This window comes from Martes martes, assembly GCF_963455335.1.
Source record: "Martes martes genome assembly, chromosome: 3".
Lineage (NCBI taxonomy): Eukaryota > Metazoa > Chordata > Mammalia > Carnivora > Mustelidae > Martes > Martes martes.
Genome location: NC_137890.1, coordinates 52,654,503 through 52,669,805, shown reverse-complemented (window position 1 = coordinate 52,669,805; position 15,303 = coordinate 52,654,503). Strand labels below are relative to the sequence as shown.

General features: G+C 41.0%; 2 protein-coding genes across 3 annotated transcripts in view; one reads left to right on the top strand and one right to left on the bottom strand.

Moving 5' to 3' along the window:
• Positions 1-9,433: 9,433 nt before the first annotated feature.
• On the bottom strand, positions 9,434-13,876 carry LOC308340222 (uncharacterized protein; the record flags this gene model as incomplete). The annotated part of the gene is made up of 5 exons (XM_080799382.1): positions 9,434-9,663; positions 10,639-10,689; positions 10,973-11,063; positions 12,198-12,322; positions 13,399-13,876. The coding sequence occupies one exon, from the start codon at positions 13,874-13,876 to the stop codon at positions 13,427-13,429; it is 450 nt and encodes a 149-aa protein (XP_080655508.1). The 3' UTR covers positions 9,434-9,663; positions 10,639-10,689; positions 10,973-11,063; positions 12,198-12,322; positions 13,399-13,426.
• VWA8 (von Willebrand factor A domain containing 8) overlaps positions 13,784-15,303 on the top strand; it is a 330,448-nt gene continuing 328,928 nt past the window's right edge. For both annotated transcript variants that reach the window (XM_080798346.1, XM_080798347.1), the window contains exon 1: positions 13,784-14,037. In XM_080798346.1, the coding sequence (XP_080654472.1) occupies positions 13,875-14,037 (163 nt within the window). In that variant the 5' untranslated portion in view covers positions 13,784-13,874. The remainder of the gene's footprint in view (positions 14,038-15,303) is intronic.

Here is a 15,303-nt window from a genome sequence, read left to right as displayed (position 1 = left end):
AGTCAGAATATGCCTTAGCACTCCCAGCAGGCATTGGCCTAACTCCCTAGCATGGAGGAGGAGGGCAGGGGAGGTGAGAGGAAATGAGAACCTCACCATCATCCGGGGCCTTATGGGAGAGAAAGGCAGTGCTCTTGTACATACTACTCCTCCCACCCCCAAAGCCAAGTGAAGAGGGAAGGGCCCAAGGGAAGGACAGTGACTGGAGATGGCAGTGGCATGGCCGTTTCCTCATGGCTCCACTCAGCAAGGGTGCTGGAACTTTCCTGTGAATCAGGGACACTGTTGCAGGCAGCTGAATGAGACCCATATGGCCTCCCCACCCCCTGAGGGGAATCCCAGCTGCACAGGTTGTGGAATGTGCCATGGGGGCAGGAGCTGAGCTGGCAAGAGCTGGCTGGTCTCCTTGGGACACTGTGTGGCAGAGAGGGGCCTCTGAAGATGGGCCTACAGCCCTTGAAGTGCCCACATTTGGGCAATGGCCACACAGCGGCAATGAGCACAATTTAGCTAGAACAACTGATAAGCAACAAGGAGAGGATTATAATTGTACCGAGTAAATAAAGATAACTTTGTTCTTTGCCCTAGACGTCTTTCTAGTCTTGGGCAATAGCTCTCACTTGGACTAGTAGCACCTTACGAAATTTGTGGAGGTGGTTTTTGGAGTTGTCACAATGACAAGAAACCATTCCTGGCACTGTTGTCAGGGACTAGGTATGCTAGATGATCTATAGTGCACAAATGCCATCTTACTACCTCCCCAACAACCCAGTGTTCTGCTCATTCATGTCAGAAACCTATTCAGACTATCTGAGCCTAGGACCTATGTTTTCAATATAAATATTTTTATATTATTTTACTGTTTATATATATATATATATTTTAAAGATTTTATTTATTTATTTGACAGACAGAGATCACAAGTAGGCAGAGAGGCAGGCAGAGAGAGAGGAGGAAGCAGGCTCCCCACTGAGCAGAGAGCCCGATGCGGGGCTCCATCCCAGGACCCTGAGATCATGACCTGAGTCGAAAGCAGAGGCTTTAACCCACTGAGCCACCCAGGCGCCCCTATTTTACTGTTTATATTAAACTGTAGAAATATTAAATGCAAAAACAAAGATTATTTGCAATGTTTTAATATACAGTGAATTTTATTATGCAGTGATTATGGGTTGTGATTTAACAGGACCCTTCTCCAACTATCCTAAACTTCTAACTAGGGGGTATAAAGCACACTGTGATATTTCTGCTCTAATCACAGTATTTCACTGGGTTTGTAAAAGGGTCTTAATAAGCAGAATAGACATTGAACAGGCAGACATTCTTCCAGGGATCTCCCAACTAGCTTAATGTTAATACCTTGCTAGAGGGGAAAACAGCCTTAACTTGACAATGGCAAGGCCTTTAGTATCTTGTAGGTAGCTTGTACTTTGGTCCTCTTTAGTATATGAAAGTTCTTTTGAAACCTCCCTTTTCCTTACTTCCCCCAATTCCAGAGTATATAATCACCACTCCTCAAAACCCCAAGGCAGCAGCTCTTTCTGCTCAGGGGTCCTATCCCCATGCCTTAACAAACCACCACTTTGAACCAAAGATGTCTCAAGAATTCTTTCTTGGTCATTGGCTCCGGACCTCACCCCACCAAATCTCACCTATATTCCAAAACCACACCACCTGGCAATGACTTTTTTATTCCTGAGAGATAATTCTTGAAGCTGTTATAAAATTTATATTTTATTAATAGATATACTTGCTAATATTTCTATCATTCCAGGGATGGTCAGTGTATTTGGTATGGAGTCATCCTAAATGATGAGGAACTACGTTCTCTTCCATTCTTGCCTCCTACTTCAGCTATAAATCCAAATTACTGTTTATTAAGTCCATTTGGTTCTAAGAAAAATGATTTTTCCATAACATATTGCCCACATGTATGCCTATTTCCTCTTTGCTTCCATTTCCATTTCTTCTTTACCTGCAACCACTTCCATTTCTTCTCTAGCCTCTGTTTACCATATTGTCTTCTGAAAATCACCACTAAATAGTACTCATTAGTCATCCACTGTATCAGGTATCATCTCTGACTTCTGGTCCTTCAGTCTTAAAAAGGTAATGCCAAAAAAAAAAAAAAAGTAATGCCAAAGAATCTAGCAAAATTGATAAAAATTGACACAAAGTGACTAAAATTAAGTATAAAAAAAACCTAATAATCACTTCATACCCTTTAAGAAGGCTGCTATCAAAAACAAGACAAAGAGGGGGGCCGGGGTGGTTTAGTCGGTTAGGCATCTGACTCTTGATTTCTGCTCAGGTTGTAATCTCAGAGCTGTGGGATTGAGCCCCATATTGGGCTCCCTGCTCAGAGTTGAGTCTGCTCCTCCCCCTGCTCTCTCTCTCTCAAATAAATAAATAAATACAGTATTTTTTTAAAAAGACAATAACAAGTGTTGGAAGGGTGTGGAGAAACTGGAACCTTGTGCGCTGTATATACTGTGTATATACAGTGTATATACTGTTGTACACTGTTGGTGAGAATGTAACATGGTGCAGCCACTGTGGAAAATTAAAAATTAAAATTAAAAATTTAATTAAAAATTAAAAATTAAAAACACAATTACCATGTGATTCAGAAATTCCACTCCTGGGTATATCTCAAAAGAATTGAAAGTAGGGACTGGAAGAGATAGTTGTGTACATATGTTTATAGCAGTATTGTTTATAACAGCCAAAAGATGGAAGGAATCCAGGTGTCCATCAGGAGATAGGTGGATAAACAAAATGTGGTGGATACATACAAATGGAATTCTTTTCAAACTTAAAAAGGAAGGAAGTTCCACAACACAAGTGTCCATCAAGAGATGAATGGATAAGGAAGGTGTGGTATGTATATACCACATATAAGGAAGATGTGGTATGTATATACAATGGAATATTACTCAGCCAAAAAAATGAATGAGATACCGCCATTTGCAACAATATGTATGGACCTGGAGTGTATTAAACTAACTGAAATAAATCAGAGTATCAGATAGACATAGAGATGTCCAATCCCTATATTGTACACCTAAAACTAATGGAATGGTCTGTGTCAACTATACTTCAATTTAAAACATTTTTATAAAAAACAAACTGTACTGGGGCGCCTGGGTGGCTCAGTGGTTAAAGCCGCTGCCTTCGGCTCAGGTCATGATCCCAGCGTCCTGGGATCGAGCCCCGCATCGGGCTCTCTGCTCGGCAGGGAGCCTGCTTCCTCCCTTCTCTCTCTGCCTGCCTCTCTGCCTACTTGTGATCTGTCTGTCAAATAAATAAATAAAATCTTTAAAAAAAAAAAAAAAACAAACTGTACTATTGTTGTTATTGTTGTTTTGCAAAAAAAAAAAATCACAGAAGAAATTCTGACATATGTTACAAGATGGGTGAAACTTGAGGACATTATGCTAAGTAATAAGAAATAAGACAGATATCTGTGCCCAGTTATTTGCTTAAACATTCTGGGCAAGTGGGTGTATCTGTGATGGTGATTTCAAATGAGATTAATATTTGAATTGGCAGACTGAGAAAAGCAAATTGTCCTCCCTGATGTGAGCAACCTTCATCCATTCCGTTGATGTTGATGGTCTAAATAGAATAAAAAGGAAGAGGGAACTCCCACTGCCTGACTCTTTGAGCAGGGACTTCATTTGGCCCCTGCGTTTGAACTCCAATGGAAACATCAGCTCTTCTTGGGTTGTAAGCCTGCCAGCTTTTAGAGTGGAACCACATCATCAGCTCTCATGGATCTTTAGCTTGCTGACTGTGGGTCTTGGGACTTCTTGGCTTGCATAATGGTGTGAGCCCATTTCTTATAATAAATCTCTTTGTATCTAAATCTATGTCTATGTATATATCTATATAAACTGTTCTGTTTCTCTAGAGAACCCTAATACATGTGAGGTACCTAGAGTAGTCACATTCATAGAGACAGAAGGTAGAACCATGGCAGGTAGAGGCTGGGAGCAGGAAGAATGGGGAGTCATTGTTTAATGGGTACAGACTTCTGATTGTGCATGATGAAATGACTTCTGGGGATGGATGGTGGTGATGGTCACACAATAATGTGAATGTACTTAATGCCCCTGAACTGCATATTTAAACATGGCTAAGATGGTAAGTTTTAGGGCTGCCTGGGTGGCTCAGTGGGTTAAGCTTCTGTCTTCGGCTCAGGTTATGATCTCAGGGTCCTGGGATCGAGCCCCACATTGGGCTCTCTGCTCAGCAGGGAGCCTGCTTCCCCTCTCTCTCTCTCTCTGCCTGCCTCTCTGCCTTCTTGTGATCTCTCTGTCAAATAAATAAATAATCTTTTTAAAAAGATGATAAGTTTTGTTATGTGCATTTTGCCACAGTTTTTAAAAAATTTTAAAATGTTAAAAAACAGCAACAACTAATGGTCTTAATTATTAAATATACCAAAATTAGCGGTGATGACCACCACCAAATGTAGTGGTGTGACTATGTTATTTCCCAAACTCATTATCCATGGTTTGTGTTATGGGATCTAGTATTGGTGGTTGTAATGGCAGCTATTACCAACCTTTGCTAATTTCTGAGACTTGTTAAGAATGTTCATTTATTCAAGAAATGCTTAATGAGCACTTACTTGCCAAGTCATGTGCTAGGCACTTGGGAGAAGATGCTCAACCAGACAGCCCCCTGCAGCTTAAGACCATGTGAAGGAAAGAGACAATGAAAGGTGCATAATAGCACTTACGAGTTGTGATAAGGGCAAAGAGATTGAAAGTAGGAAAGGAGGGCTACTTTGATAGGGAATCCGGGAGCTTCTCTGAGAAGTAGCATTTCAGCTGAGACCTGAAACTGAGAAAGAACAAGCAATGGGAAGAGAATTCTGGGTGGAGGGAACAGTAAGAGTAAAAGCTCGATAATTCCTGAACTACTGAGAAAAGTGGTACTTATACATGGTTGCACACTTTGAATGGTGCTGAATGAAGGGGATTGCCATAAGGTTACAGATTAATGACATAGGAGATATGAAGCTTTTCAGCTATAAAATAAGAGGTTAATATTCTGTGATAACCAGATGCTTTTGAAGAACTATTTTAAGGAGAAACCATGTACAAAAGAAAAAAATCTCCAAAATAAATAGAATAGTTCTTGAAAAAATGGGACATGTTGCTTTTTATCAATTAATTGTATACACTATTGATTGACAATTTTAGAGGAATCTTATAGATAGTCCTTTTAAGCAGTGAAAATTGGTCTCTAATTTAGCTTCTTAATAAGGTCATATATGGTGAAATGGATTTGTGGTTGTAGTGCTCAGACCAAATTCAGTGTTGGAACAGTTGACATAGCAGGTATTAACTCAGAGTCAAAGGATGGTGCTTGGGAAAATGGGTCTCCAGAATGCTGGAAAGGGTGCGGCGGAGACCCTTGGGCTCACTCTGCTCTCCCTTGCTGACCTTTGAGATTCAGGGATCAAAAGAGCTTGACATAAATATTTCCTTAGCTCAAAGTACATAGATTGATTACATTTTTCCTGAATAGGACTTGAATGTAATGAAAATTATGTTGTTAGAACAACCGAGCTTTCCATACTTGGCCACACCCTCCCTTAAGCGAGCAGTTGTGCTGGAAGGATGTGCCTCCACTAGGGATTTTTGGGGGACAAGGGAAATGCACATGGGTGGCCATCTTGCTTCCACCAAGATCTTTTTCCTTTGTTAGTAAGTTAGGAGCTTGATGTGACTTGCATTTATAATCTACAGTTCATCATGTTTTCGCGTATATAGACAGGTACTGCATAGAGATGGATACCAAGGACAGTCACATGTCTCAGCCAAGCCACTCCTGCAAGGCTTCTGGGGAAAAGCTGGCATCAGCCCGACTCTTGAAATTACAAGTAACAAAAGCTAAGTCAAACTTACATTAAATAAATATTTATTTGCTTGCCGACGTCCAAGGAGGTGGTTCAGATTTGGCTGATTCAGAGTTCAAAGTATAATGCCAAAGTATATTCTTGTTCTCTTTGTCTTAATCATTTGTTTTGCTTTCCTTTTGTCACAAGGCAGGCTCTTCCTGAATTATAGCAAATATGGCCTCAGCAGTTCTTGAATTACATGGGGGTTGTAAGCACCTGTAATCTGAGGAAGGAAGAGTCCCTGCACCCACAGCCATCCCTGACGACATTCTCTGCCTGGTGCTGGGTCAAGCTTTGTGAGTCTGAGTCCTACGCCCAGCCCTCTGCCTGGGGAGGTGGGACCAGGCCTGGGAGATGCAGGTGCTCAAAGGAAAAATGGTTACTCCCATTAGAAAAAGTGGAAGGGGAGTTCTGGCAGGCATATATATGAGAGACTATCTAGCAGAGAAAGAAACCAAGAAATTGCTCTTTTGGAGGAAAAGGCACAGAAGACTGTTGTACTCTTTTAGAAAAATATTTTTTTCAAATATAACAAAAGCTACTTATCCTAGTAATCAAGACTTCTAGACCCCCCCATACTGAATTTACATTTAATATCCACTTAAAATCCTTTAAATTATCAAGTTGCCTAATGTCCAAAGCTTGTTTACTCAAATTGTTAACATTTCCCGAATATCTGTTGTGTGATCTGCTAGACACTCTCCATTTATTATTGAATCCTCACAATACTCTATTAAGTATTATTTACATTTTACAGATGAGGATATTGAGGCTCAGAAAGGCTAAGTCATTTGCTCAACATCACACAACTAGAAATGAAATGTGATCAGAGCCCAGATTGGCCTGGTTCCAAAGCCTATAGTTTTACTATTTCATGCTTATTCCTTAGTTCAACTTACCTGTTCACAAGGACTTGAGGATTGAGCTAGATAAGTGCACTTGGGGGAAATAACTATGTAAGAGTATTGACTACCTACTGAAAAAGTGTTAATATTCTTAATATGGAGGAAGCACTTAAAATCAGGACAATATTTAAAAAAATCAGAACAATGTTTCAAAAACTACATGGAGTATTAGACCAATTAGTAACAAAAGTACAAATGACTTTTAAACGTGTAAGTGTAATCAAAGGCATAAAAATTAAAATAACAATGTCAGTTTGGGGGTACCAAATGAATAATGATTTTCTTTCTCTTCCTTCCCTCCTAACTCCCTCCCTCTTTCCTTCCTTTCTCCCTTCTTTTAATTGTGTAAGGAAGGGATCAGGGAAGCAGAGACCCTCATACAAACTGGTGAGAGGAAATCCTAGTACAATCCCTTTATTTTCCCCAAATCTAGCTTTTTAAGATTATTATGAGAAAACAGCAGTACCCTGAAGCCCTCTCCCCATCAATCCATTTCCCACAACTGTTTTCAACTCTTTAGCTGATTCTTGGTATTTATCCCTATTCTTAATATCTCTAACAACATGCTTATATTATTGTTTAATTATATATAAATATATAAACACACTTATATTATTGTTTAATTATATATAAATATATAATTATATATATAAACATATATAATACTTTGTGAGTTTTCAATTTTAGGTGTTTTCTTGAGTTTTCAGTTTTAGGCATTATCTATTGATTTTCGACTTTCGAAGAGGGGAGTTTAGCTCTGTCCTCACTAGTCACTATCTTCCTATCCTTCTAATTCAGCTATATCATAATTTGGCTAGCTTAACATTCCATGTTTGTTATTATGACTACATAAATGCCAGTTACAGTTGACTCATATACTACACTGTACTTTACCTTCCCTGTACATTGTTTTTCTTGAATTTGATAATTATCTTTTGTTTGTTTATGGGTTTTGTTTTTTCATGGGCTCATTATTAACTTATTAACTAGTGTTGTTTTCCATTTTCTTGACAATATGTAGTGACCCTGATTTTCTTGAAGTCTCTGAACCTTCTGATCAGATCCTCTGGAGACTGGGAGCTTTTTGGCCTGCTATACAGCTGTCTCCTTTGGCTCTCTCTTCAACAATTAGGAATTTCCTTTTCCTTTCTCCTGTGCCACATTTTTATCTCCCTGCATCAAATGTCTTCCTCTTTCTTGGCTTCTCTTTCTTCCTGAGAAAAGGTGCATCAAAATACATTGTTTTTGAGATTTTTACATGTCTGAAAATGTCTCTTCTACCTTTAATCTTAATTGATAGTTTGGCTGGGTATGTAATTCTTGAAAATAATTTTCTTCCAGAATTTTGAAGGCACTGCTTCATTGTCTTCTGGCTTCCCCTATAGCCATAGCAGGCAAAATTATCCCCGGGGGCAAATGTAACGTATAGAGAATATACTTCTTGCCCTGATGTACCCAAAAATAAAAAATATGCCATTTATGCATTCAACAAACTTAAATATTGTAACTCAGTACAAAAGTAAAATAAAAAGTTTTCTTATTGGCATCTTTGTTATGTTTTAATAAACAGGCATGTGGGGTTATAGTGTCTCTCTTTTTTCCCTTTCGCTATGACTTTGGAAGTCCAATGCTATTCTGATTCTTAATTCTTGATTTTCTCTCTGAAAACTACCAAATGTCTTTCTTTGTTGTCAGTTTACTGGAATTTCACAAACAGCTTCCTTTGGCTAAGCCTTTAAATCTAAACACTTGCTTCAATATTGTTGATTTCCTTCCCTGTTCATTGTGGTTCTCTACTTCAGAAACTCTTGAACTCTGGAACTCATTCATTAGAACTCCCGGACTGGTCCTTTAATTTTTAAACTTTTTCTTTTCGTTTTGTTAGTATTTTTGTTCCTTTTTCTGGGAGACTAATGCAGCTTTATTTCCCAGTCTTCCTCTTGAGTTCATTTTATTTCTGCTACAAAATTAGTCTTTACACATAGCTAAATTTTTTGTTGATTTTCTTATCTTTGTTTTTCAAGTCATTAATTTTTGTTGGTCTTTAGTATTTCCTCTTCCAACTTCCTTTGGATTTAATCTGTTATTCTTTTTTAAACTTAAGTTGAAAGATTAGTCCATTAATTTTTAGCCTCTAAGCACTGTAAAGCTTTAGATCCATATCACAGGATTTAATTCGAGGTATTTTCATTAATGTTCAGTTCCAAGTGTTTTCTAATTTTATTTTCTTCTTTGATCCATTAGTATACAGAAGCATATCTATTTTTTTTTAAAGTCATAAAATTGATTTCTTGCTTAATTGCATTAAGATATAAAATTGTGTTCTCTGTTCTTTGATATTTGTTGAAACTTGCTTTATGGCCTTTAACATTACTCATTTCTGATGTTCTATTTGTTCTTGCGGATAATGTGCAATTTCCAATTCATGCTTTCTATTTTTTTGTATGTTAATCAAATAAAACTTGTTAACTGCGCTCTGCAAATATCCTATATATTTACTGAGTCAATTTAAATTAAAATTATTGGCTTATATTTTCTTAATAACAAGCAAATACTGTATACTCAGGCATCAAATCCATCTGAGTTTCAGGTAGAAGCCACAAATTCTTTTTTTAAAAAATATTTTATTTATTTTTTTGACACAGAAAGAGAGACAGTGAGAGAGGGCACACAAGCAGGGGGAGTGGGAGAGGGAGAAGGAGGCTTCCTGCTGAGCAAGGAGGCTGATATGGGGCTGGATCCCAGGACCCTGGTATCATGACCTGAGCCGGAGGCAGATGCTTAAGGACTGAGCCACCCAGGGACCCTGAAGCCACAAATTCTTCAAAGAAAAAAAAGTTCTACCTAGAATCAAGCAGATAGGTGTGATGTCTCATTGTCTACCTCAGCAATTTTTTCTCTTAGTCTACCATTTAGCTAATTGTGTAGCCCTTTTCCCACTCTGGCTTTATGCTGGGGTCTTCAAACCACTCCCTGTTCTGTGTGTCACCCACAGCTATAGGCACCTGGGAGAACAGATGTTTTCAGGGTATCCAGCACCTTTGGTGATTCCTTAACCTCCCAGACTCTTCCTCTAGCTTTATTCTTGGATTTAGAGAATTTTCTCTACTTTCTTATAAGCTTACTAATTCACTTTAAGTGCTGTTCTAAAATATTTTTTTCCAGCATTATGGCGTACTTTGTGTGTGTGCTGGTGTTCTTCCAATATATACTTCTTACCTCACTCATCTCTCTCTTTCTCAGCTTCTCGTGTTCTTGCTCACTCTTATTTCATAAAGGCTACGTACTCTTACACCCTTAACCATGCAAACAGCACTTTTCCCCCTCATTACTGTAATAAGTTTTCACTGATTTACCTGCCTTCTGAATTGACATGCTATTTTACTTCCTTTGTCTCACAGTATCTTTAAAATGGGTTCCATTTTCCTCCTTTTTACTTATTTTTGGATACAGAATATTCCATTGAGCCTGACCTGGTCTTTGCCAACAGTCAGACTGGTCAAATTGTCTTTGGCTCTCTTGTCTGTCCACTCGTGTGCTGGTCAAATTCCCTTCACAGATCTTAAGATCTAGCTGGCTTTGGCTCTTGTGGTTCCTTCGGGCTCCTTCCCATACTCTGAATAGAAGGAGTTCAAGAAAACCTACAGTTCAAAGTATTGTCAGGGCGGCTATTCCTGCCATGTCCTTGTCTAACAACATTTCATGATATAAAGGAGCCGTTATCTGTTCTCTTCTTTCTTCTTTTCTCCAATTCCCTGCTCAGTTCTTATTTTATTTTATATTATTTTGATTGCTTGTAGATAAGGGGAGAGTACTTACAAATTGTTTTAGGAGAAGTGCTGAGGAGGATGAATAGGAGGGCAGCTTTAACTACAAAACAGAACAATGGAGAGAACTATTACCTAGTTTTGTGACTAAAATGTGTGTCATGCGGGTGATCTCCTATAGGTATTGCAAAAATGCATATTCCTGGGCCTTTTCAGACCTTCTGAGTCAGAATCTCAGGGTGGGGATGGGTAGTGAAGCCTGAGAATCCACATTTTAACAATTCTCTAGATGACCAGGATGTACCCTGAATTCTGGGAACCGCTGGTGTGGACCTATGATTTCTCAGGAGAGCGAAAAGAACAGTAAAGAGTGACGAAGTACCTACCTTTTTAAAACAGCATATGGCAGGGATGGATTATCATTGACTTTCCCATCCAGTTATATTAATATGGTAGGAAAAATAGTCCTTCTGGACTCTGGAAAAAAGATTAACAATCAATACTAGTTTTTTGTGTGTGGTTTTATAAAAGTAGATGACTAGTTATTTCAGTGAGAATTTGAAATTACACAGAGGTTGTGAGAGACATCTTTTAAAACCGAAGACCTCTGGTTAATCTTTCAAACATTGCTGAGTTTGACTTTCTCCAATTCAGACTCATTGCCACCCACAGGGGCTCATTACTGCAAGCAGAGACTATATTCTTACTACCACATAGCCAGAATTTGATGCTTCCTCTGTTCCTTACTCAATTTGTAATTCATTTCACACCTAAAACATGATGGAAACATCCAGTGGCTATGCAATCTGCCTATACGAGGAGGTCCAACTTTCCAACTGCATCCAGCCAGTCAAGATTCTTCATTGTATAATGTTTTCTTCCTTCTGTCGTTCTCCTGAGTTTATGCCTTTCTCACCTGGCTGGTCTCATTGTCCCTGTCAGGACTTGCCTCTGCTCAAGCTCTATACCCACTTCTTTGGTTAGCCAACTCTAAAGAAGCATTTAAAGTAAAAGCTCAGGCGTTATCTTCTCTCTGGCTCAAATTTTTCCTTCACACTGCAGATTTGTCACTCTAAAATATTTTCATTTTCCCATTTCCTGAAGGATAATATGTAAACTCTTTTACCTCTTATACAACATGGCCCCAATTTCTCTTCCTAGTTTTACCTCTACAAACTTTATGTACTTGATCTCCAGACACAGTGACTCAATCTCTGATTCTCAGTCTTGTCATGTATGTCCAGCTTTCTGTACCTTTGTACATGCTCTTCCCTCTGCCAGATACGATTTACCCTTTCCTCCACTTGAGAAACTCTCAAATATCCTCCAAGACCCATTTTAAACATTAAATTCTCTGTGAAACCTCACTGACCTCTCCCTGGAGAAGTACGTTACCCCAGAGTATCTTGAGTCTCAGTATCCTAAACATGGATCTCATTGTATCACAATTCTTCATTTGTAGCTTTTTCTTCAGTACTGGATGGGTGTACACAGTACCTAGCAGGGTACTGTTTATCCAACAGTTGCTTGAAAAATGTTGCTGAATGACTGAATGCTGTAACCTGCCTTGATTTCCCCATTGTCTCAATTCCAAGAGCTCTTAGTGCTTACATCAGTCATTTTGCTCAATTGCCTCACATTGTTCTTCTACTCTCTCAGATGTGTGCCAGATTCCAGCAAGATTACACAGAGGTGTCCTGATCAGGACTTCACTTTTCCAGCCTCAGTGTCTTCACCTGTAAAATAGAGGTTAATAACAGTACCTCAATCAAAGTTTGCAATGAAGTATTGCATTGAAGTGTTTAGCACAAGGCCTGGCACACAGTATGAACACCAAGTGGGACAAACATTTCAAACAGCATTACATCCTGCATTTCCATCATTTCCCCCTAGCAGTCACGTAGGGCTGTAGCGAAGATATGAGAGCATATGCGTGAAACCCTGTTGTAATGCACTATGCAAACGTTTACCTTTACTTTCACTGTGTCCTCACTAGGTTAGTAGGTTAGTAGCCGGTTTCAGCCTTCACCTCTTACATCCTCAGCAAGATGCACAAAGCCTTAGCTAACTCAGCTTTTCTTTTACATCCTCCTATCACCTCTCAGCACCTGTCACAGGGTTGACATGTAGATGCTCCATATAAAGACAGTGACAGATCCAGAATTACCAAGGTCTCTAGCTGCACGGGAAGCCTTCTGCATTCTTTTTGTTTGCTGTTTGTTTTGTATTACTTGATTGAAACACTTTGCCTTAGTCAATTCACTCCTGACATTTTGGAGATGCTGTGTAATTATATTAGGCTTAGTTTGTTTTGTGGTAGGACCTCTTCCGCCTTTGGGCATGTGTGACAGGGAGGCAGCTTTAGACAGTGTCCTACTTTTTTCCTCTTATTAAAGACCTAAGTTATATTTATAGAACTCTTCCACTGCATAATGACTGAACAAGTGCTTGATTCGGGTCCTTTCTGACATTTTGGCAATTTGTGTATATCACTAAGATGTTACTTTTGCATTTAGAATATAAGATGAAATATATTTAATGTAAGAATATATATATAATAAGAAATGTAAGATGAAAACATGAATGCATGATGACACAGATATAGAAATAGAAATCTAGAAAACAAACAAACAAAAAAATAAAGAATTTCAAACACCTCACGGAAGCACAGGTAAGGTTACAATGAATCGAAATAGGTCAAAGTTCCCACAATCTGGAGAACAGGTACGCAATTTCTGAAAAGGACTTGAAGCAACGTACAGGGGAGCGCAATATAGTAAGACTGGGCCATTAACCAAGAAACAAGACTTGCCTCTTAAGAGTCACACCATTCAACGCTCCTAAAACCCTTCGGCAATCCCCGAACTCAGGTTCACGGGACTGCAGGGCAACGACTGGAGGCCGGCCTGGGGAACCCAGGTGAACCCACGCAGGTGCGGGCTAGGCCGGCCCTGGAGCCCAGGCCCCGCAGCCCCGCTGCACCCGCACCCAGGCGGCGGGACGGGCTCAGCGCTGCGCCGCACGGGCTCGTCCTCGGCCCCCGGCGGAGGGTGCGGGACCCCGGCGGCCGGTGCGGGCTCCTGCGACTCGCGCTCCGCAGGATCCGTCCGCCGGCGTGGGCCCGGCCGGCCCGACGCCGGTGAGCCGGCCGCGCCGGGGGGAAGGAGTTTCCGGCGGACTCGGCGCGGTGCCGCTTCCTGTCCCTCTCGCCGCGCCGCCTCACGCTGCCTGTCCCGGACGCGGCTCGCGTGGGACCCGCTCCCAGGCCCCGGCGACACGCCCGGTGCCATGCATTCCCGGCTTTTGCTCCTCGGGGCGCCTGGCGGCCGCGGAGGCCCCGCGGCGCGGCGCGTGCGGTTGCTCCTGCGACAGGTGGTGCGGGGCAGGCCCGGCGGCGACGTGCGGTGGTCAGAGGTCAGACTGCTGCACGCCGGGGCGGGAGCCGACACAGGTAACCCACGGACGCCCCTACGGTCTGTGCTGGGGGGGGCGGCCCTGCGCTCCTCTGCACCCCACTCCCTGCTGCGCCGCTGGGAAGGAGCGCTGCGGGGAGGAAGCCCAGACAGAGAGAGGTTCAAGTCCCGGTCGGTCTCGGGGCTAACTGCTGTGTAGTGCGAGGCCAGGCGCTTGCACTCTCTGGGCCTCTTCTGTAGCCCGAGGGAGCCGCGCTAAGGTTTCCGATGACCTGGAATAGTGCATTCCCCTTCCTTCACTGCTGCTTTTACCCCCAGGATGCCGACGTGGATTACTCTTGGGGTTAACGCAGCAGCCCTCAGTTGTTGTTGAAACCCGGGCTTGACCTTGCCCTCTGAGTCTCAAGGGCCTGGAAGCCGGGCTGTGTCCGGTTCCAGCCAGGGCTAGTGGCGGCTTGGAAGTGTGCATTCTCGCCAAGGATCCCCTCGTTACAGTGTTTAAAGGTATACACAAGCCTTTCTAACTTTTCCAGGGATTTTCCTTTCTCACAGTGCTCACATCTTATTGGAGCTGAAAATCACAACTTAATTTTAAAACTCACGACTGTACAATTGAGTCATTGAGATCCAGAAGGGAAAAGTGACTTAAGATTACACAGCTAACAAGTGACTGCTTTAGAATCACGTGCTCTGATTCCTAAGCTCAGTTTTTGTTTTTTTGTTTTGTTTTTGGTTTGTCTTGCTTTGCTTTGTTTTTGTTTTGCTTGTTTGTTTGGATCTACCAGAGCTGGTTTTAGGAAACTTTTGTTGTTGTTGTTGTTGTATGTTGGAATTAGAGCATTTGTGCTGGTTAAGAGGAGGGATGTATGTTGTCACTGCTCTTGAATGGCAGAATGATTCTAAGCAAGATATCAGTGTCATTGTTGCTTAGAATAATGGAGTAAAGTTTTTACTAGGAAGTTGCAGGTTTCATTGTTCCTCTTGCAACTGTGCCCCAATAATTTTCCTTACCAGGAAATTTAGGTCCCATACATTTCGTTCGTTCTTTCTTCCATCGTTCGTTCGTTCGTTCATTCATTCAACAAATGGTTTTTTTCTTTCTCTTATGTGGAGTTGTGATTTCAAATTTTGCCCCTTTATCTGTTATTGTGACTTCTATGATGTTTATTTGTTAGAGGTTTTTGTTTGTTTGTTGCTTCTTTGTTCTAGAAATCAGAGAGGACTAGGGTAGAAGTGCAGTGTAATCTCTAACTTGGGTTTTGGAGTGACACAAACAGGTCAGCGTTCAAAAAATGGGTTGGAGT